This window comes from Oncorhynchus tshawytscha, linkage group LG15 (genome assembly GCF_018296145.1).
Source record: "Oncorhynchus tshawytscha isolate Ot180627B linkage group LG15, Otsh_v2.0, whole genome shotgun sequence".
Lineage (NCBI taxonomy): Eukaryota > Metazoa > Chordata > Actinopteri > Salmoniformes > Salmonidae > Oncorhynchus > Oncorhynchus tshawytscha.
In genome coordinates, this window is record NC_056443.1 from 5,779,605 (window position 1) to 5,803,333 (window position 23,729).

At 44.9% G+C, this 23,729-nt stretch overlaps 2 protein-coding genes across 9 annotated transcripts; one reads left to right on the top strand and one right to left on the bottom strand.

Annotated features, from left to right (window-relative positions):
- Positions 1 to 343: 343 nt before the first annotated feature.
- Positions 344 to 10,973, bottom strand: LOC112214202 (nucleoporin Nup37). Of its 5 annotated transcripts, none has more exons than XM_024372787.2 (10): positions 10,845 to 10,973; positions 8,689 to 8,901; positions 8,355 to 8,479; positions 5,855 to 5,927; positions 5,500 to 5,594; positions 1,583 to 1,673; positions 1,301 to 1,482; positions 1,115 to 1,165; positions 736 to 829; positions 344 to 577 (listed from the first exon to the last, which is right to left on the bottom strand). In XM_024372787.2, exons 1-10 carry the CDS (start codon positions 10,845 to 10,847, stop codon positions 464 to 466), a joined length of 1,041 nt encoding a protein of 346 aa, XP_024228555.1. In that variant the 5' UTR covers positions 10,848 to 10,973; the 3' UTR covers positions 344 to 463. The 5 variants fall into 5 exon arrangements, with proteins under 5 accessions (XP_024228555.1, XP_024228556.1, XP_042153933.1 ...); XM_024372788.1 differs by lacking the exon at positions 10,845 to 10,973 and adding an exon at positions 10,750 to 10,838; XM_042297999.1 differs by lacking the exon at positions 10,845 to 10,973 and adding an exon at positions 10,754 to 10,778.
- A 123-nt stretch (positions 10,974 to 11,096) lies between these two features.
- On the top strand, positions 11,097 to 23,698 carry LOC112214203 (PCNA-interacting partner). 4 transcript variants are annotated; one of them, XM_024372791.2, is made up of 9 exons: positions 11,097 to 11,226; positions 12,349 to 12,633; positions 12,757 to 12,860; positions 13,427 to 13,586; positions 13,719 to 13,870; positions 15,340 to 15,517; positions 15,649 to 15,730; positions 22,124 to 22,289; positions 22,834 to 23,698. In XM_024372791.2, exons 6-9 carry the CDS (start codon positions 15,414 to 15,416, stop codon positions 23,097 to 23,099), a joined length of 618 nt encoding a protein of 205 aa, XP_024228559.1. In that variant the 5' UTR covers positions 11,097 to 11,226; positions 12,349 to 12,633; positions 12,757 to 12,860; positions 13,427 to 13,586; positions 13,719 to 13,870; positions 15,340 to 15,413; the 3' UTR covers positions 23,100 to 23,698. The 4 variants fall into 4 exon arrangements, with proteins under 4 accessions (XP_024228559.1, XP_042153934.1, XP_024228560.1 ...); XM_042298000.1 differs by having other exon boundaries at positions 13,432 to 13,586; XM_024372792.2 differs by having other exon boundaries at positions 12,396 to 12,633.
- The last annotated feature ends 31 nt before the right edge of the window (positions 23,699 to 23,729 follow it).

The window sequence follows — 23,729 nt, forward strand, 5'->3', positions numbered from 1 at the left end:
TGGGTGAGTGTGTGTCTGTTTTACAGAGAGTGAGCACCTGTAGAGGGATTGTGATGTTGACCGGTAGAGTAGAGTGCTGGCAGCATTGAGCGCACACATTCCTGTGAACTGCAGCTCACCCTGAGGTGCTTGGCAGAACATCATAACAAACGAGCACTGATACAAAGCTTCTGAGAAAGACAGAACCAGCCCCGCTTTTCACAGAAGCCAAGTTCCACCCTTCTGTTTGTCTGGGTATGACAGTTTGTCTGTTTGTCTGGGCGGTCAGTTGTCGGACTCTAAAATAAACATCAAAAGTCCAGGATGTGTAAACTAAGTTCAGAAGTCAAAACAAACAAAAACATGGAAAATGAAATACTTTATTGAAAAATTATGAAAATAGAAATATCCGACCACACCTCATGTCAAACAGTTTCAATGTACATTTGCATTGCCTCCCGTATGTCCATAGGGAGTGACTGCATTACATTTCTGTCATCCAAAAAGAGAGCTTTCGGTCACCGCCAATGACACAGAGTGGGAGGGACCTGTGCCAGCTTAGACCCGCCCCCACCGTGGCTGATCCAATCATCACGGGCTGCAACCCCGCCATATAAACATAAGAAACCAGGTTCAGGACGCATGTTACGTTATCCTCATTTCCAACACTCTTACTGAACATTATTCCTACACTTTTATTACTCAGAAACTGACACACTGTGTCTATGCAAACAGCCAAACACACAGCTCACTGACCTGCGGGTGACCAAGGTGATGCACTAGTAACTGACTGCTGATCTTGCCTGGACATCCTGTTGTGGAGAAGAGATTCTCATTGACCCGAGACCACCTGGAAGACATGACACCCGTGGTTACAGTAATTGCCATCACCATTATCATCATCACCACAGCCATTATCATGGACGTCGTCGGCAGCAGCGGTATCAGCCGGACTACCACAACATGCATCACACAACTCTGAAGGTCAGAGGAATTGGAAGCATTCAGGATCCTTGGGACATCCCTACCCTAACCATAACCCTTACCTTAACCATTTAACATCATTTCAATGGGGGAGGGACATCCCAAGGATACCAGATAGCAAGGACTTTGGAAGCATGGACAAAGCAGTTACCTGAAGTTTCCTGCTCGTTCTACATGGGCAGGCCTCTTCTCTTGTGGGTAACTATGAACAGACAAATAACCATTAACAAATCCCATGTCTTCATACAGTAGTGTTAAACAGCATGTAACGGAGGTGATGGGTAACCTTGTCTGGGTTCAAACCCAGTCGGTCACAAGCATCTGTCTAGACACTCACCTGGAGCGGGTAATATCCCAGATGACCCAGTCGCTGCCCGTCACCGCGCCCACCTTGATGGTGTTGGTGAGGCACCAGTCGGCCGACATGAGCGGCGACTGGCCGCAATCCAAAGAAAGAATGGCCTGCTGGGTAACCAGGTCATAGAACCGTATCGTCCCTTTTTTCTCAGCCACCATCAGCTATACAGAGGACAAAGGTTTAGTATCACAAGCTCTTTTCACTCGCACTAAGTATTTAAACTCTCATTATGAAACTGGAGAGCACTGTTACTGTACGTACCTTGAAGGCATCTTCAGGATGCCAGCACACACTGACACCAGGAGAGCGTAGTCTAAATGTAGTGGTTTCATTCCCCTCCAGGTCCCACACCCTGTGGGGACAAGAGGCCATCTAGCATGAAAGGGCACTAGCTGGACACTACAGGATGGTCAGAGAGGGGTTGTGCTCAGGGGAAATGAACCGTTTAAGGACCGTAAGAAAATGATTCTCCTGTCCTCAACTGCCCGTTTACAAAACAACCTGAGACAGGAAGTCTGCAATTCAAAAACAACTGGGTCTGAAAACAGGTCCTGTCAAAAATGACAAATGATCAAATCCAAAAAACAAGATTAATAGGCACTCAATTAGCTGTACTGGAGTTGGATGCGCGGCAGTGTTAAAAAATAGCTTCCGGAGTCCAGCCACCCCGTGTGGGGAGGGGAGAGGCGATGACGCGCAGCACAGCGCAGACAGATGCCTTGGTGCTGACAGCACACAAAACAAATGATTACACACGCTAAATGGCAGCTAAAAATATCAAAAATAACAAAGACATCATGGCTGGCTGGATGTTTTTGTCTCACAGGATCCATGTCAAAAAAGCGAAGTTACAAGCCTCCATCCAAACCCACCTTTCCCCAGGCGTCTGAGACGCTCTTCGGAATGTACTCTAATGAGTGAGTAGCACACACCAGGCCTGTAGTGATGCCAGTGTTTTTCTGAAAGCACGTAATGCCTGTGTGTAATTTATCTAACTTCTGTCAGTTGTCCAAGAGATGCGGACACAGAGCCTCACTAGTACCACCCTTCTTTCAGGGAAAAAGGGATCTTGGTCGTAATCTCCCCCTTGAGCTGTGAAGACAGGAGGGCGGGGCCATGCGCTGACGAGCGAGAAGGCCGAGGACACAAGGCAAACGTGCGCACGGATGTAATAAATCACTTGGAGAGGACAGGCTGCTCCCAAGACCAGGATCTACTCTTCAACCACATCGGAGAGCCCTCCTCAGCGAACACAAGGCCTCAAATCTCACAAAACATTCCCCTAAACCAGGGAGGAATAAACATGCAAGCGATGTGAATGCGCTGACTGATGAGGTCATGCAGAAGACATCTAATAAAGGCCCAAAGCCCATCTAAATGTCAAACATGTTGGAGAGATGTCTGCAGTGATGCAGAGGAGAGGATATGATTATGCCCCATCCCAGATGATAACCTCCGTAAACAAACTTTTCCTGTGTCTTCCCTGCAGGGGATAAAACACCCTCACGTTTCTCCATGAGAGCTTTTGCTTCTTGACTTGACAAGGAAGTCAGAATGGCCCTGTGTAGAGTGAGGTGCAGACCCTCCTCCATAGAACATGAGCAAGGTTGGAAACCTCAGACCACCGCAGACAAACAAGCATAAACACTCTCTTCTCAGACCACTCGCCAAGCAGAGTTCAATCGCACGCTACGCCGCATCCGGCCAAGTTGTGGTCCACCACTTTGCCCTTCAAATGGGGAATGATTATGATTTTAAAATTATATATATTTTTTTAAATGTAATCCTTGCTGAACAAGGTGAAAGGGGGCAAGAAACAAGACTGAAACCAACACTGACAAAGAGATGTGTAATTGCATAACACTACAGCTGACGTGACATCAAGCATTAACACTGGGCTTCATGTACAATAAAGTTAAAAGGCGAGACTGCATTTGAAGTCTGTGTGAAGATGTGAGTGAGAAACAGCAGCCACACTTTTTCATTTCAGGCAACGTTTTCCAAATGAGCGGAGGAAATGGGAAACGTAGTGTGCACCTTGTGAACTAAATTATGAGAGTGTGCAGGGTAAATAACTTTGGCGACACTCGGCTGGAACGAGGGTTGAGAAAGACAAACAGTAATCCCACCTCAGAGCCTCACAGGGGAGTCCAGGCAGAGGTGCACAGCACGCTGTCCTCCCCGAAACCACACCAACATCCATCTTGATCAGACCTGCTCAAGTGTCTTGAACAATAACATGTTCTTTAACAGACATTTGGACTGTTGAAATAATTATCTCGGCCATTTGTCATTTTTATTGGATCAGTTTGCTACTCTCGCTAGAGTTGATGATGGGATCCCCTAGAACAGAGCAAAAAGAAAGTGTGAGAACATGAGAAGAAAAGGAGAAAAGAAGAGATGAAAGACCGGAATGTTGTAGAGTGGACATGGACATACTAACTGACAGATAACTTGACTGATGGGCTAGAGGGGGGAGAAAGTCTCAAACTATTGCAATAACGCCTCAGAAATACTTCCCAAAAGGATGACACAGAGTAGATCATACACAAAACAAATAGTTGAGATCCCGCACAAATAGTTGCAGCAGGTGTCTCTGTTCAAGCCCCTTGAGTAAGCTGTATTCTGCTGATCCATGTCAACACGAAACCAGAGCTGGCTGAACTGAGGAATCCATCTCACTCAACAGAAACATACCTACTGCAAATCCAACTGGAAGCTAACAGACAATGGGAGCCAAGCCCAGAGAGGTTAGGACCTCTAGCAGACACTCTGACCTCTGTGGGAGGCTGCGACCTTCTAGCTGCTACAGGTGGCTACTCCGGCTGGAGTAAAGTTCCCACGACGGAAAGGACAGTGCTGACAAAGAGCACATCAGAGTTATGGTAGTGCAACCTGCCAAGTAGAGAAGACGGTCCACTGTTCTTTTCTCTCACCCTATCAGGGGTCTCGGTTTCTGTGGGCTGCCTGGAAGGCCCCTCCCCTGTTAACTTGATCTTTCCCTAGTTCCACTTTACTCTTCCTCCTGCGTCCTATATTTTTTCAACGTGACAGAATTTAAATCTTTCTGCAGATGGAGCCGAGCAAGCGTACCCATTTTCTCTGGCCAGACCATTATAGAGGGAGGCTGAGGGAGAACTGTTCGCTGATGTTTCTCGCAGTAGCAGAGCTTCATCACCAGCCCGAGCTGAGGCCGCTCTCTCCCCACAGCCCTCATCCTAACCAACACTTTAGAGCATTTAAGCAGGGCGGAAGGAGATTGAGGAGATAATTCAACCATGGCCTGTATTTGATGACTGGAAGTGTAACCGCGAGCTCCAGGCTCCTGGAATTATGAGTTTATGAATAGAAAGCAGATGTTTCAGGTGTGTTTCTCATCCAGGGAGCTTTGGGTTTAAAGATTGATATGAGAGACGTGCTCTTTCAGGCTCTAGCGGAGAGAAAAGTAGGGGCCAGTCATTCATTTCTAAGCTGCTAACTTGATTAAACGTTCTCCCCCATCAATCACAGGTCAAACAATAAGAGCTCACATTGTGTGGGAAGGGGCAAAGAGGAAGTAGGATTTGGGCCAGGCTTTCACCCTGTCTGGACCTTAGCTACAACCCTAGTTACTAAGGTAACAGGAGGACCCTCAGGTTCAGTGGAGGCTGCTGAGGGGAGAACGGCTCATAATAATGGCCGGAACGGAGCTAATGGAATAGCAAACACCGGGTAACCATGTATTTGATACCATTCCACTGATTCCGCTCCAGTCATTACCACAAGCTCGTTCTCCCCAATTAAGGTACCACCAACCTCCTGTGCCAGGTTACCCCATGGTTACACCTTTGGCTAACAACACACTCTTTCCTTCCTTGCTCCACTACCTAGCTACTGATTGATAGGCCACATTGGGGGACCTTGTTAAGAGTCAACCCTAAGGAGGGGAACAACCTCCACCAGTACTGCAGCTAATTGGATTTACATATTTAACCAATTACTTTGAAAAGCTGGAGAAGCAGCGGTGTGATTCCGCACGGCAACACCAGCGTGTGTTGTGATAAGCATTGGGTTTCATTTTGGAAACAGTCAGGACTTTCTGCACCATTAACAGAGAACAGAACGCAGATCCAAGAGCTGGGGGAAGACACGCTCATATTATTCTTGCTGAATGAGACCGGGAGGAGGTTCGGACTGACCTGCATGTATGGTCATCACTGACCGAAGCGATTTGTTTCCCCTCCGTGGGTTCAAACACTAGGTGGTTGATGTAGCTGGTGTGACCCTCCATCACCTAGACAACCACACAGACATCACCACAGAAGATACAATTAACAAAACACTGCATTTGGTGCGAGCCTGTAAGACCGTTCCCTGGCTCCTTATGTGCTGGGTTCTTGATTAGACTAAAATAAAAAGCCATTCACTAAGTGCCTACTGTCAGTGTGCTATATACAAACTGCTTGATTTAAAGAAACCAGAAGCCAACTGAACTGACAGGTGCAGTAGTTCCAGTGGGATCTAGTCATGAGGGCAGGGGCTCCAGTACTCTACCTTGACTTCATGTTGATTCTGAAGATCAGAAGTCAACAGCCTCACTTTTCTGTCTGCTGCAGCAGTGCAAAATCTGGAGGGAAAGACGGAGAGAAAAACAAAGAAAGAGAACATCAAAACAGAGCCCATCCTACTATAAGACACGCGAACGCACCCAGGCACACGTCCATGTCTATGCTTGTGTCTGACTGCACTGCAGCGTGGGCTGACACCTTTGGATGTGTGTGTGTGGTAAAGACTTGGACATGGATCAATGGAAACACTGCCAGGGAGATTCTAAGTGCGAAGATAAACATGGAGAAAAACAAAGATTCCTCATGCCATTTGAGCATTGCTAACGCCTGGGAGACGACTTTGCCTCTAATCAGTTGTAGTATATACCAGCGCCTGCAATTACTTACAATTACACTCTCTCACTTACAAGAAAAACACATCACACACATTTGCAGTCACAGGAACAGACGGATTTGGCATGATGTCACGATACACAGCCAGAATATTCCCCCAAGCAACTGGTACAGGTGAGTATACCAACAACTGATACCTAGCCTAGTAGTTAGCGAATTGTGGAGGGCATATCACCCTTCTTTCAACTCAAACCTCTAATTCAATACATACTTCAGTCTTGCAATACGAACTAGGCTATCGAGATTTAGCCTACGCTGCAGGAATATTGTCAATGAAAGAACAAGTGCCACGTGGGAGAACATTTCTTCATGAGACAATCTTCAAAGAGTTGTCAATGTCACAGGGTTGACTAATGACTGGGTCTGTTTTGGCCCTGAGCTGATTGATGCTGGGGAAGTGTTCCTGACAGTTCCCCAGAATCTACCAGGAGGTTGCTGACTGAACCTCACATGGCTGGCCTGGTAGAATCTGGGATCCTCCCAGCGTAAGCCCTCTACCCCCTCCTCCTCCTAGCACCCTCGCCGGCCCCCGTCTCAGGCACGCCAGTGAGAACACTGTGCTTTTCCTGGAAGGCATAACTACGTGCAAAACTAGGGGAGGGACAGAACTTGAGCGGGGGAGCCATCAGTGTAATAACACGTGCGCACGTCACACGCCAGCCCCAGGGCCCTGCAGACTTAACCACGGAAGGCCAGGAAGTATCGCTATCTTTCCCTTTCAATTAAAGAAACTTGGAAACATCTCCCGCGGGATTACAGCATTCCCATCCACCATTCCAATTAAGAGGAAAACTTTGCTTTCTATGTAATAACGTTCAACTTCCTTTTTTTAATCAAACCACACCTGAAATAACTGGGTTGGTATTCCACCGCTACAATGTGCCACAGACTAGAATGATGACTGAGCTTCATACGGTAGGTGAATGAGGAATACAGCTGGGCCAAGACTACTGAGGGTTTCATACCACTGACTGACACAGAGGTGGTGTAGATGGATGACCCAGAGACATAGTTAGATAAATCTATGGCTCTGGGATAAGCAGGTGGTCAAGCCATACATACCTACACGTACCCAACGTTCACAAGAGGCAGACCTCATTGTTCCTAGAATTTCTAAGCAAACAGCTGGAGGCAGGGCAGAGCTCCATTTTTATGGAATGGTCTGCCGATCCATATGAGAGATGCAGAAACGGTCTCAACCTTTAATTCTTTACTGAATTATCATCTCTTCAGTACGTCCTATGATTGAGTGTAGTCTGGAACCAGGGGTGCAAAGGTGAATAGCAACGCATTGGAGTGATGAACCACCCTTGCTGTTTCTGCCTGGCCGGCTCCCCTCTCTCCACTGGGATTCTCTCCACTTACCCTATTACGGGGGCTGAGTAAGTGGCTTGCTTGTGCTCTCTGATGCCGTCAGTAGGACGGGTACATCACGTCTTGCCAGGCTCTTTTCGCTATACTCAACTTGAGTAGTTGAGTCACTGATGTTATCTTCCTGTCTGGTCTTACGCCCCCTCGGGCTCATGTGATGGGGGAGATCTCCACAGGCTATACTCGTGGTCTGTTGATATCCCTCTGGTGGTGTGGAGGCTGTGCTTTTGCAAAGTGTGTGGCCCTGTCCAGGGGTATCATGGGAGAGGGCCACAGTGTCCCCCGACCCCTCCGTCTCAGTCCCTAATATATATGCTGCAATAGTCTACCTACCGGGGGGCAAGGGTGGGTCTGATCTATCTGACGTTTTTCTCCTGTCTGATTGGAGTCCTGTGTGATCTTAAGTATCCCTCTCGCCCTCTCCTGCTCGCTCGCTCTTTGGGCTTTTAGGCTGGGTTTGTGTATAAGAACTATGTGGCATCTGCTGATATAAAAATGGCCTTTATAAATACATTTTACGTAGTGCAGCTTCAACCCACAGCGGTGGCTGGTCCAAATAACCAACTAACCAAGTCTTCAGTCTGCAACATGAGCTGAATCAGCTGTTACTTACTGCAGGGCTGGAAAGAAAGCCTGAAACAACCAGCAGCACTCCGGGACCAGACACCCTGATGTAAAGACAGAAGACAGCTGTAAGAACTAAAAGGTTTAAGGTAGGCTACCTGATGAGTTGGGGCAGCTTGTCCAGCCGAGACTCAGGGCTCCATGCGAGGCAATCCACACGTAACGCATGATGGAAAACACGCAGTGTGGTGAATTCAACCCCCTCTACCTCCATGTCCTCCTCCTGCACAAACAGTGGTTAACGTCACACATACAGCAGTGGTTTACATCACACATGGCACCAAAACACAGACTGTTTCTCATTTCCTTGTGTCCCCTATCCATGCCTCCTTAGAGAGGAACCTTGGGAGGATCTTCTCTTCAGATTCATTTTGAGAAGGGAGGCTAGAAGAGAGGACATGAGGAAGAGGAATCTGGCATGCTACCACTCACCTGGAAGCGGCAGGTGCCAACCACCACATACTGGTTTCCTCCATAGGCCAGGAGGGCAGCTGAGCCACTGTCAAAGGGGCTGAACTCCACCACATGGACGTAGTCGTCACAGGGCACTGTGTAGCTGGCTCCTCGACCAGAGTCCTCCATGCTAAATGTATTTTTGGTGATGCTTATGTCCGGTGTATTTACTCTTTGGTTTGACTTTACCACCTGCATCAGGATTGGGGGTTAATATTAACTTCCTGATACAGAAACAGCACATCTGTATTGAAAGCCAAAAATAATACTTCCGTATGCATACTCAAGCGAGCCAAAGCTTACATTCTCCAGTATTGGGCTAACTCGTTGAGGGGGATTCATGTAGCCTAAACATTAATGTGCCTGTTTAATTTCTGTGGTAGTCACTGAGGAAATCACTGTAGGGAGTGACAATAAGATAACCATGAGATCAGAACTTCCCTAAATGCAAAACCAGTCATATAGATCCCTTGCTACAATTTGACTAGGAGAGATATACCAGAAATACAGACTTGCCCGGCTTTTCTAGGAAGGGTGCGGTGAAACACCCTTCTTCCGGCACATGTGGGTCGGGGAGGTTGTTTAGATGGAAGTTTTTTAATTGTGTGAAAGGTCATAGGTGACAGCTGTCAGTGATCACATAATGGGACATCATTCTTGCTGTTGTACTGACATCATGTAGGCTGTAGGTTCCCAAACTGTACGTTCCCAAAACTTTTCACTCAGACCCCACTTCCAGCATTGGGGAACATCCCCAGTTTGAAAACCACTGGGCTATTGAACTCAAGGTTAACAGCTAGGGGGATCCACCAAGTGAAGGCAACAGAACACCATTTCACTACACTGGATCATTCAGTCTCAAGTGTCATTGACTGCAGTCTTAAAGGGGCAATGTGCAGTTCGAACAATTACAGAGCGGACCACACTGACACTGATTTGGTAAACAGCTGCGGGATGGTGCTTGAGAAATGCAACCACTCAAATTCATGGACAGAGCTATGGATGGAAGTACTGACCATCTGTGACAGGGGTAGGCAACCTTGGTCCTAGAATGTCACAGGCACTTCATGTTTTTGATTTAACTGACCTGGAAGACCAGGTGTGTTGAATTTAGGCAATCAGGGAACTGATCAATTAACTAAGTAACTAACTCAGTGTGGTGCCTAGTTGGGACAAAATCCTGTAGTATCTGTGGCACTCCATCCAATAACAGGGTTACCTACCCCTGATCTATATCAAAAGTATAGGATTAATCAGATTTTGAAGCTATACAGTAATTGAAAACAAAAGGAATAAAACACAAGCTTACATTGTGGGTTCTGATTGGGGTATGACAGTTGAACTAAGCTCACGAGGCATCTACGAGTTATATTATTCAATAATCAATGGGTATGCAACAAACAAACAAAAAGATTTAGAAGGTCTAAAAATTATTGTAGTAGCTTCAAATTGCCCTTTTAAGCAGGCAAGCTAATTACTTTAGTTAACGTACTGGGGACTTAGTTCGTTCTAAAAATGTTTTAGATATCCCCGTATTTCAGGAGTTAAAATATGTCTGGATAGGTATGCACAATCCAAATATATGTTACACATAGAAGACAGGCTATAATATAGTTAGTAGGTTAGGGTCAATGAGGCATGCCCTGGCTATTGCTAGCTCAACAGTGCACAAACGGTCAGTACTGTACCTAGCTAGAATACTTAGTTCGCGGCCGATAGCTAGGTAGACCATCTTCCTTGTAACCACCAGAAAGGTGGTAGCCTTGGCTTCAGGACATGCTCTGATAATGTAACATTGTGAAATGCTATGTAACTAGCCGACCCCCCCCCAACTGTTGTAAAAGCTAGCTTGCAATATAGCAGCGCTTGCTAACTAGCTATTAACGTCTAAACACGACGCTAGTTAGCTGATAGACAGCTAATATCAGCCAGGGAAACTACTCAAACGCTAGCAGCCTACAACACACTACAATATAATACAAAATATTTCAACAAATAACGTGGCCTTTTAACTAGCATATAGCTCATTCATAACCATACCTACGCGCGCCTTTCAGCATGTTAGCTACAACTTCTGCCCCCCCCCTCAAAAAAACTGCATTTGTTCCCCAGTTGATGTCCGTGTTGGAACGTACCATGCCATTTTATTCTTCAATTCTAGGGGGACCACACTGAGATTTAAAACGCAATGGTTCAGCGCTTTGACACGTTACACACTATTGCTATATTAAAAACACGTTATAAAATAATAATTAATAAACGTTCTCACACGAAACATAGTCAGACATGCTAAAAACAATGTTGGGTTCTGTGATAATGAACCACAGATAGCGGTTGAAACAACATGGGCGTGGTTAAATGATGACACAGAATCTGATTGGTCAGAGTGGTTATTTCGCAGAATTTAAAAAATGTCAACGCATCAGCTGCTTGTGCATTGGCTACGTGGGTGAAGAATGTATTTTGGCGATACGCTCACTACATACGCCCCTGTTTGAGGCTGTAACATTTGTTTAGGTAAGTATATGTTTAATGGTGTTTTATATTTTCACTAGCTACCAGCAACCTACATCTGTATTCTTGTAGATCTTATATCCACTTCAATTAACGTTAAACATTCTAACTAATACATTGTTATAAGACGTCATACAGTACTTCGTTTGTATTGGTTACATTGCCGTTTTTAGGGTTTCAGTACATATAACTAAACAGTCTTGTTTATCATCTTCACATGGACAATCGCGAATTTAGAGGACAGTCTGAAGACAATAGTGAGAACCTTCAGGCGAGAAGGGGGGAAATCTGTTAAACTTACTAGAATTCTACACTTTATGCCATGGGGCAAAGGAACATGGTGGTTTTTATAGCTACTCATACCATTCTGCAATGAGGCTGAGAATTTGTCATTTTTTTAAGCTAATTTCCTGCTATTCTACATATTTTGCCATGAGGCTGAGATTTTTTTGTTGTTGCAGTTTTACAGCTAATTTCCGGTTATTCTTAGCATATTTGATATGGTTTATAATGTGTTCATATTCTATTGGGGACCATGTACATGCTACAATATCAGTACTTGTTGCATTTACAACTTGTCTAAATCCTAGCATCTACTGATTTCAACTAGTTTATAGCTGTGGATTGGCTGTAATAGTGGCAGGTATTTTTTTTATTTTTTATATTATTTTTATGGAATCATTCATCTAAAGCTGGCTATCTAACAAACAACATACAGTGCAGACATTTTTCCCATTCATTATTTTACACCATCTTTATCACAGAACTGGTAAACCATGGTTGACCCAAATGGCTGGTATTTATCCCATCAGAAGAAGCTTCAAGTCCATTCTGGTGTACCACTCTTGCGTACCACGTAGGCCCCCCAAGCCTGCTGTGGTACGCCAGTGACTGTGGTCCTAACAGACACAGGGATCAAAGTCATAACATTTAGTGACAACACGTTTTGGAGTTACGCCATCTGTTACCCCTATTATAGCCATTTGGGCCTGGTTTCCCCTGATCACATGGTCAGGAAAGACTCCTGACCCTACAATAATAACATAATTTGTCCCACCCTTGGTCCCACCAGACTGTATGGGAGGATAATTCACCATGAACTATGCATTCTGATTCCCTTCACAGGCAGCAGTCATGGCTTTAAGCCATCTGCTTTTGCTCTCTTCTGACAGGAGAGTGGAGAGTTCACTGTTGTCCTGAGCGACGTCCTGATGGCCTGGAAACACTTACTATTAGACAAACTTCACCTGCCCCTTTACAATGACTCTTCCTGACCAGAAAACTATGACATCATCAGGAAAGAATACGACTCCTTTCTGAAGCGCACCAACACTATGGACTTGATTGATATCCACTCTATGTACAAACAGCCGAGGGTTGATCCGGGACCCTGAGGAGCCTCTGAGCTCAGTGAGTATTAGGCCTGATTGAAACTAGGATGAATGACCATGATTGGAAGTTTTAGTCAACTGTTTGATAGTCTCGAAGGCCAGTTACGCTAACTGCCAAATCTGTGTTCATGTTGTTGCCAAGGTCCAGCTGTTTCAGTCCAGTAACATGGAGACCTATGAGGTGAGGGATTCCCTGTCCCAGGTCCCCTCGACTCATCAAGCAAGTCAAAGCCATGCAGCACACATGTAAGCAGATATGTCATAAGCATGTATGAACATGTCAGCATAGTGTAAGCAAACTGACTCTCCATTCTCTCCTCACATAAGAGAAGGTGGTATGGCCAGAAAAATAAATGTTACATTGGCTCATATCATTGTGCAACCAAGGTACTTTCTTTCACTCTTCCCTCTCGTTTTCCCAGTCAGCCTGGCAAGCCTTTCATTCTCTCTTAGCTTTTCCAGTCTTTCTCAGGCACTGGAATCTGTCTCGCTCTTATTAACAGGAACTTTAAATCATATCACTCAGATTTAAGAGCGAAATGTGAATTAAATTACCAGGCAGATGTTTTAAAACGTAACAGACATTGTGGGCTAGGACATGCGCTGCTCTCTCCAGGCTGCTGCCCTGTCAACTGTCTGATTTATGAGTGGGTAGAATACGGGTTGCTACTGTAATACTGCCTGGGGATGACAAGGTTTTTGAAATGTTGGTTTGGGTTGAAGATGGTGTTCTGACTTTAAATGGGGCCGTCTGTGTGTAGTTTGTGGCATCGGCTGTTGTTTTTAAAGGCTGCTAAATCCCCAATGGGTAGGAAAGGTGGCGAGGAGGGTCACCTGCTCCTATCTGGATCAGCTGGTCAACTCCAAGAATGACATGGCCCTAGCGCACACCCTTGACACCCCTGGCAGATCGCTCGGGCGTGTAGCTTTTACTGACCTGAAGCACGGAGCAAGAACATGTCACTCTTCTTGGTAAGAATGACAAAATGGCCTCTACACTTTCCGTGTCTGTTTCCTATCATTACACTGACGTATGGGTTTAGGCAATGAATGTTCACATGACAATCTTATGATCTCGTAATGTTAATCATCTATATATTGCAGGCTGCGACATCATTTGCCAGAGTGGTCCAGCTGGGAGGAAAGGGCTATGCCCCTGCTGAGTCTGACCTGAGGAACCATGTTAAAGGCCTGTCAGACTTTGTCCATTTCACAGACAACCTGGAGGAGATATTGGGAGACAACCCTGACCCAAGGTACCCAACCTTTATTAATGGATATGTTTTTGTACTGTAGTCCCTCCTGGTTTGTCTGTTTTCTTCTGTTTGGTGCCTAATGAATACCACCCTGGCCTGGCAGACTCCATCTCTGCTTACCCTTGTCATCAAATCCCACCTGCCTATTGCTGTGTACAGATCTGATTTTCCCCTAATGACTTCTGCCCCAGGTTCTCATGATAACATGTGAATTACTAAAACATGTTTATCTCGGCGACATCAAAGTAAAATTGACTAAAAGTAAAAAGATAATATGTTCCTTCCTTGGTTTGATTACTTAGTTAAATTATCATCAAACTTTAAGATTTCATTGATCACTTTCATGGCCTGTGTATAATTACAGATTCAGGTTTTCTCCATCAAGCGTTTGGCAGTGCCACAAATGTGGTTAAGAGATTGTTTGGTCATTCAATGAAAACGTGTGGACTGAACTCAAATGCAATGGGAGAAGCCATGCTGTGTCACAACAAGGCCTCATTTCCCCTGAATTGCAGTAGCAACTACAGCGCTAGATGATTGACACCTTGGCACTCAGATATATAGCTGTAGAGTCCATGATATTGGATGTATTGTCCCAGTTCCCTCATAGCAGGGGCCTTCTGGGTGTTTATGACTGAGGATTTTCTCCCTGCTCTGCTGTGGTGCCTCTCTGATGGGACACTGGACTGATCTGATGCCAGAATGGCTCTTTCAACAGCCTGCACCCCTACCTCCCCCTTCACACCCTCAGTGGAGTACTGTATTTCCACACACAAACACCTTCTCTGAAGGGTTCAGGGCCTCTTGTTCAGCTAACATCTGGTATCCCAGATTATTCTCTTCCAGAGACTCACTCCCCTCATCATAGCTGGGTCAGAGAATCTAGCCTGCTCCTTCTCCACCCCACCTTGCTACAGTGTTGACACTTGCTGCTCTTTTCACACACCCCAATAATGTTACAGTCACTTCATGGTCAGTGGTGAATGAATAAATAAAGGTGAAATAAAAAAGTGATGAGTGAACCCTTAGAAAAAGGGAGCATCTTTATCATCTTTCTACCCGAGACTTATAAGTAGAAGGCTGCTTGACTTGTCTTTGTAATGGATTAGATAATTACAAATGTTTTATTATATTTTATGTACACTTGTTTTTCTCAATATTGCTGGCGTTCGTCTGGTAACCAGTATCAGGGCAGCTCTGTTGAAGGGGCGGGCCAGTGGAGATGTCAGCTGCAGCATACACAATGATACCGCCAAGGACCTCAAAAGAGCAGATCGCTCAGATCCACCTGTCCCACAGACTGCAGTTGGCTAGTGGGACAGGGATCAGCCCAGCCAGGGTATGACACCTTTCTGGGCCAACGGATCCAACCTCTCTCAGCCTACATGTGGATCAAACAAAAAGGGCCTTGACATATACATGAACGCCATCATCTTAACACTATATGGTTTTGTGTATATCCTTTTCAGCCTAGATACCATGCTATTAACCACACCACTGCTTATGGAGGTCGGGAGACTGAAGGTCCTGATAGCATTGCTGGATGAAGATGCTTTGGCACCGCCATTCAGGAACAAGGCAGTCTTACTCTCTGTGGATCAGGCTGTCCTCTGGGGAGGAGGGGACCTGCATGCTCTTACTGTTCCGGTAAGCCTCATCTCGCACGCACACACACTAATCAATGCTTAATATGCTAATAATTCATAGGTTTTCACAGCCTATCTAACCCCTAACTTATAAACAGCTGCTTTCAGTCTGATTTGCTTCTGTGTCCTCAGATCCCCTGAGGTGCCCACGGGCTCCTCTCCAAAACCCCTGCAGCCCCACGTCCAGGAGCGACAATATCAACTGAAACCCAAGGTACACACAGCCCGCCCACCCTCCAAGTAAAACCAGGAGACCCGAATACGAAACATCGAATCAGATGTCCAAACATTGAAAAATAATGTCTTTACGTTCTGTAATTTCTCCCCGGTATTGTATTATTTATTTGCTCAGTTGACGCCCCTCATCTTATAACTGGCTTCTACACGTTCACATTTGTACAGCTGTGTTTTTGCTCCCGTTAATCCAGTGTGTTGCTCTGAGTTGAGTCTGGGGTATAGAACTACTCCTCTACAATCGGGGATTCAAACCGGCAATCTCCCAGTGACACGTTTTATGCTTCTCAACAGGGCTCCACCCTCTTGGTTTGATAAGTAGCTGGTCAGAAGATGCTCTACTCCTCTGCTTTTGTCTATCCCTCTGAGGGTTTGCCTGTTTACTGTGTCATTGTATAGCATCCCTAGATGTGTTCTCTTTTCATTATCAGTAGGCCTGGGACAATACCAGTATCGCAATATTTTTCCATAGCAAAAATGAAAACTCAAAGCAGAATTCTTTGGTCCTTTTTAAAAATACATTTTTTTAAAGGATACAGGTTGTCTGCTGTAGCTTGGAGAGAAAAATAAATGTGACATATGTTTGTTTCCAACATTTGGGTTCTTTTCCTAAAGTGAAACACGCTTCATGTTTTTTTTCCTTGCCATGATACTACACTGGTATCGGCCCAAATGATCTTGATATAAACGGATTGATATAACCAGCGGATGTGGAGAGATTCTCAGTTAGCAGTGTGGTGTTTGCAGCCTGGAAGGCTGTGGGCTTATCGACTTGCCTCCGTGTACATGTTTGCTGTTTCCACGATGTGCTAGTAGAATTGAGACCTGGTGCTAACATGCTGTGCTCGTCAGTAACAAGTATACCGTTCCGCAAATACAACCTGGATGTAGAAACTGCTTACTCCTCTAAAAACAATGACAGTTTGAGATTTAAAGGGGCTGGGTTGTTCTGTGAAAGACTGCTTGAACCCCTTTCAAACATGTGTGCTAAACACATTTTGTGGAAATGGGCTCCTTTATTTGATTGCGCTAGCAGATGTCACTTTAGCTCCCCACATTCTGGCCGTCTTCCTGTGAGTGCGCTGTAATGGTCCCTGGGCGGCTCACCGCTTCCTGAACTCGGCGGGCGGAAGCTTTCTGCATCCACTTCACTTTAAAGATGCCATATCAGTCACTTAACTCGACTAGTAAGGGAAACTTGAATGGTTGTTGTCTGCTGAATGTCTTTATCAACCCAGGCCCCTGTCCAATAGTTTCATCATACGCTGACGGCAGTCACCTGGCACACGTGCAGATGGTCACATTTGAGTTTTTGCATTGTGGTTATTTTTTCCATGCTTTTGTGTGTTTCAGACAGATTAAACACAGCAAGTTACGTGAGCTTAATGATGTATTGAATTGCATAATTTGGATGAATGGTATGATAAATTATTGATTGACGTCTCTGTGATAATTTGATCTCTGTAACAAGATGCCTTTCAATGCTTTGACTTATTCCTCTTCACCATGAAATGAAAGCTGGCTCATCATAAGAGGAGCTGCCATAAGAACACAATGTGTCTGCCAACTCCTCACCTAATATCCTGATCTTGCAGGTGGGCTATTGGGCTTGTGTGCGTGCATTCAAAAACAAACACCAGACCCGAGAACAGAGCAATTGCTTGCACCTGCTGTTCCTTGAGGTCTCATCAGGATGGGCTTACCTTAGCCTGGCCAGGCCAACCAGTCTATAGAGGTTGTTTTAGGACAGCCTCAGAAGCGGTGCCCCTTTCCCTGTAATAGAACTAGATGCTGCTCTTTCCAGCTGCTGTAATTGGATTAAGTGTGAGCTGTATGTCAGGAGGACGTCATGTCAGTCTTTTACCTCTTTGCCTGCGTTATGTTCTCCCCTGTCCGTCATTATTTCTGGCTTTAGCGAGGCGTTTTTATCAGCATGTAACGAGGGTACGTGTACATTTCATGCTTGGTGATCCGAGGGTTAAATGTTGTTTTAGGTGCTCGTTTGAGAAGTTATTTTGAGTTCTTTGAATAGCCTTCTCTCTGGACTTTAATTTCCCCCCTTTGCTTTACAGTCCCACCCAGTTTTGCACACCGTTCTTTTTTCTCCAATGGATTCCTCCTTCCCTACTGCGGTTCTGCTGCTGGCCTGGAGGGAGAAATCTTTGAGTTGTGATAATCCCCAGCAGGCCAAGATCAAACAGGGGATAAAGGAGTGGATCATCCAGGGCCCGGTTTCCCGATAGTGATGGAATTTAGGCTTACGGGTGTTTTTAACGATGACTCTTGCCTAAAACTGCTAAATATGTAACATGCATCTCCCAAAACACAACGCAGAGAGCAGGGTCGTGAAGTGCATCTTGGAGCATGTGCCGAGGATGATGGGAGCGCTGCTCTCGGATCCGCTTTCTCCATTCAAATATTTCCTTAATTATAAAAAGTTATTTCAAAATACTGACAACAGATCAGCTCCGAGAGATATTACTCCCATTGCCGCACATTTTGACACGGTTTATTGTAATGCCTACCCAATAAAAATTAATTTAAATCGCTGATTTGCCACATGATACAATAGGCTACACACCATGCAATGTATTGAAATTATACAGAGTAGCCTACAAGTAGAAACATGTATAACTCAATTGATTGAACATAACATGTATATTTCAATGTCATCTCGATTTTCATTTGTAGCATATTTTTATACGTCGCTTGTTTGTCAATTGCAAAGACAACTTGGTAATTCTGTTATCCGTGGTCAGACGGATAAACCATGTGATTCTTTGTTTTGCGGGGATCTGTATATAAAGTGATGCGGGAGGGCAAAAAAGCATCTGACGCATTTAGCTGTTCTACGAGTGTGAGGCAGGCGTTAGATTACGAGCGTTTTCAAGTGCAACGTTAACGAGACAGATTTAACGCTACTCCTACGAAGGTTCTAACAATGAATGTAGCTTTAAGATGCTTTTGAGAAACCGGTCCATGAGCCCTATACTACGTACGTGGTTTGAGACGTTAACGGGTTAACTTTGTTCAACTCGAGAGAGCCAGTTCCATTGGCAATTTTAGCATGTAAGTATTGGTGGGGCTAACTACCCCAATCGTTTAAAAATAATAATTTTTAAGTGCATGCCAGCAAAGCCACTACACAACACTAAACAATACATGAATTGCACTATAACTGTGACAAACGGTGCCCACATAAAGCGGTGCCCCAACAGCAGAGTTTTCTTTTCAGCACCATGGAGTTAACCTTTACCACCACTTCACCTGGATATCAGTGGAGCCTTGTCTGGCTGCGAAACAGCTAATTTAGCCTCATTTACTGCCTTTAAAAAAACATCTGATATGGCTGACTTGCTTAAACAAATGTGGTTTCTACTGACAATTGAGATGTTCAAACTATGGCATAAGGGAATGATGAGCGGATGAGGCAATCTTCAATTTTGAGTAAGACTTTTTAATGAGCGAGTTAAGACTAGTCTTTCAGCACTTTTGAAATGTACAGCGACAGAATTCAGAACATGGGCAATTCTTACAGTATTCGCACTGTACACCATGACCTTTCCAAATATATTTTCCAAGTCAGAGCTTGTCTTTACCCCCCCCCCCAAGGTCCCAGTTGTCTTGAACTCGCTGAGGTTCCGAGTTTCCAGTTTTGAACATGGCAGAAGTCATGCTGGATTGACAGCATGGCCAATTGTATTCAACCTTTTCTGGCCCATGATGTTGCATGTGAATGTTTTATCCTTTTAAGCTTGGGAAAGATACCCAGACTTGGACCACACCCTCTCCATTGAATAGCAGGCTAGCGCTTGCAGTTAGCCATTGATTCCTTCCAAACCACTTATTGTTGAATTTGAGATTTCCAATGTAATGTTTTCAGACCCCTTGGCTTTTTCCATATTTTATGTTACAGCCTTATTCTAAATTGGATTATATTGTTTCCCCCATCAATCTGAACACAATATTCCATAATAACAAAGCAAAAACTGTTTTTTTTTTTCTCATGTTTTGGCAAATTGAAGAAATTAAACAACTGAAATATTACATTTACATAAGTATTCAGACCCTTTACTCAGTACTTTGTTGAAGCACCTTTGGCAGTGATTACAGCCTCGAGTCTTCCTGGGTATGATGCTACAAGCTTGGCACATCTGTATTTGGGGAGATTCTCCCATTCTTCTCTGCAGATCCTCTCAAGCTCTGTCAGGTTGGATGTTGAGTGTGTCTGCACAGCTAGTTTCAGGTCTCTCCAGAGATGTTTGATCGGGTTCAAGTCCAGGCTCTTGGCTGAGCCACTCAAGGACATTTAGAGACTTGTCACGAAGCCACTTCTGTGCTTTGCGCCATTCATCTTTCCCTCAATCCTGACTAGTCTACCAGTCCCTGCTGCTGAAAAACATCCCCACGGCATGATGCTGCCACCACCATGCTTCACCGTGCGGATTGTGCCAGGTTTTTTCCAGACATGACGCTTGGCATTCAAGCCATAGAGTTCAATCTTGGTTTCATCAAACAAGAGAATCTTGTTTTTTTTTTTTGTGGTCTGAGAGTCTTTAGGTGCCTTTTGGCAAACTCAGAGGGCTGTCCTGTGGCTTTTCCTGAGTGGCTTCTGTCTGGTCCCCCGCCATAAAGGCCTGATTGGTGGAATGCTGCAGAGATGGTTGTACTTCTGAACAACTTCTCCCATCTGCACAGAGGAGCTCTGGAGCTCTGTCAGTGACCATCAGGTTCTTGGTCACCTCCCAGACCAAGGCCTTTCTCCCCTGATTGCTCAGTTTGGTGGTTCCAAACTAATTACATTTTAAAAATGATGGAGGCCACTGTGTTCTTGGGGACCTAAAATGCTTCAGAAATGTTTTGATACCCTTCCCCACATCTGTGCCTTGACGCAATCTTGTCTCTGAGCTCTATGGACAATTCCTTCAACCTCAGGGCTTGGTTTTTGCTCTGACGTGTGTATTTCCAAATCATGTCCACAATCAATTGAATTTACCACAGGTGATGATCAATGGAAACAGGGTGCACCTGAGCTCAATGTCGAGTTTCATAGCAAAGGGTCTGAATACTTATGTAAACAAGGTATTTGTTTTATTTTTGATAAAGTTGCAAACATTTCTAAACCTGTTTTCGCTTTGTCATTATGGGGTATTGTGTGTAGATTGGTTAAAACATTTTATTTATTAACTCTTAGAATAAGGCTGTAACAAAATGTGGGGAAAGTCCAGGGGTCATAATACTTTCCAAATGCACTGTATAACTGATGAGTACCGATACATTTTATCTTCATATGACAAGGATTTGCCAGTAGTGTCGACTTGATTCACAATTACTGCTTGCTAGTTAAGATTTTGAAAGTATGATTTTGACATGATCAGTCCAATCAAAGCTACTGTTATAACGTCATTTTATCTGTGGCCAATGAACTTGAGCCTTCTTGGATGGGCACTTCTAATGTAAATCTATGGCAGCACCCAAGGTGCTTGAATATTCGAGCTCTCCTCGTATACTCTGCGGTGGCATAGTGTCCCCATGAGTGACAGAACACTGAGCCTATCACGGCACAACTAGAGAAAATTACCAACACCTACGCTCTGTATTTTCCTCTGGCCCAGCACCACAAAGCACTATGCTAAAACACCTGCATTTTGGAGCTGCCTTAATCAAGAAAGCAAAGAAGAGACCACGTTTGTATGCAGCTTTAACTCCATGATACTTAAAAGTTTTTTTTTTTTTACATTGTCTGCAAACTGTTGTGACACTTATTGCCACTTATTTTAGCTAATCCGGTGCAGCTCTGCCCCACCTGCCCTGAATGACAGGTCGCCACTGGCCAGTTCCACAACAGTGCTCGCTCACCTTTAAGCCAGCTACATTTCTACAGCAACGAATACTTCAGAACTAACCTGATCCCAGGCTGGCAAACTCCATTTATCTTGAATGAAGCCACAGTTGAGGACCTCCCTCTCACAAATATTGAGTCAACCCCTTAATTTGAGGAAGACTACTGATTTAAAAATATTTGATAAAAATAAAATGCCTCAAATTACAGGCGTTGGGCCAATAACCGAAAGGTCGCTGGCTTCTAGGTTCATTGTCTAATGGCTGAAAAATTGTGACGTAATGACGTTTTTCCTCCAGAACTTGCAACAAAATAGTTTAGATTAACAAGCCTGTTCCTGGAGATCTACCATCTTGTATATTCACTCCACCCCTAATCTAGTGCACCTGACCCTAATAATTAGCTGGTTGATAAGCTGAATCGGGATGGTTACAACTGGGGTTGGATCGAAAACCTACAGGAGGGTACCTCTCCAGGAACAGGGTTGAAGAGCTGTGATAGTTTCTCTTTGATGTTCTTTTTTTTTTTTAGGCCAGATCTCAGTTTGCCTGCACGTACCAGGACGACTCGGAGCCACCCCTCAACCGCGTGCTGGGCTTCCCCAGCATCATCCAGGGCCCCACCTGTGTGCAACAGGCTCCCAAGTGGACCCTCACTACTGTGGACTCCACCTCTGCCCAGCTCCTTGACAGCAGAGGTAAAAATGTCTAGTTGTGGCATCATTCTCCCTTTCTCAGAGACCTGTAACTGCATGTACTAATCTGCATGCATGCTGGTGAACTGCTCCAGATTTCCTCACATATAGTGCAGCGCAGTTACATACACCCCCCCCCCTTCAGGGATTGGCTTCTATTCCCTCTGACGCCACAGATTCGGATCGATGCCCAGACCCACCTTCCCAGCCCTGGCCTCGAACCCTGCCCAGTCCCAGCCCTGGGACTGGTACTTACGATCAACCTTTAAATGATTCCCCATTTTATAAAACCTGGCCGCCCCCACATCTGTAGTAAAAACCTACCCCCACCCCCCTTCTTTCTGTGGGAATCCAGGCTCTGCGCCATCGGTTTACATGACAAATGTTCACTTTCAGCCCGCTAGAATAAACACTCTGGCTGTTAAACTACAGGCTAACGTCAGCAATTTTATCAGTATTTTTTATTTTTTTTCCTTTTTCCTTCCTCTCTTATGTCAATTTTTTTCGACCCCAATTGTTAAGCTCTATTACTGTTTCCTCTCTCCAGTGGAGGTTTACCCAGAGGCTGAGAGGAAAGAGGCCCAGCGAGGAGGCACGACCCGGGGGGTTGCCACAGCGCTGGGGCCCAGGAGTGGAGCAGGCGGGGGCGGTCTGAAGACCAACATCCAGACAGAAGGAAGCAGCAAGGCCTGTAAACGGAAGCTGGTGGATTGTAGGGAACATTGTGGGTCAGAGAACCAGCTCCCTCTGAAGAACCCCCCCCCCCACCACTGTAACATCAACCAAATTGTCAGGGAAGACAGCCCCGAGTAAGAAGAAACTGATAAACTGATTGCCGGACAGGGCAAGCTCACCAGCTTCTTCAGATTGTAAACTATTCATTGTCGTGTTGAAGTAGAATGCAGTACTAGTAATGTTTTATTTAATCAATGGTCTGTCTTCTTTGAAGCTGAATGTTCCTGTAATCAATTGCACTTGTTTTTCCCCCAGTGGAGTTTGGCCTGATTTCAGAGGCTTTATTGTACTTTCTATTTATTTTTTGCCTCTGTTGTGCTTTCCAACAATTGACAGACATCATCATTTTGAAAGAAAGATCACCAGCTGTCGTGCGTCTGTGGGAGAGTGTAATGCAATGATGCAGAAGAGCTGTTGAGGCAATGTGGAAAGTCTGAGAGTGGTTAAAACCCAAGCAGATCTGTTTGATAGCTAAACTGCAGGCCAAGCCTCCGCAGATCATCTCCCTCTAAGACAAAAGGCCCACCGCTAGACACTTCTCCTCTCTCACATGCATCTTCACTACTACTATCATAAACAGTATAGAATTTCTTATTTTCTTCACAATGGTGACTTTCCAAAAGTAGCTATATTATGTGACCCAGAATTGACACGTACAATTGTTTTCAGGTTTCTCAAAACATTTTTAATAGTTTTATACATGGTTTG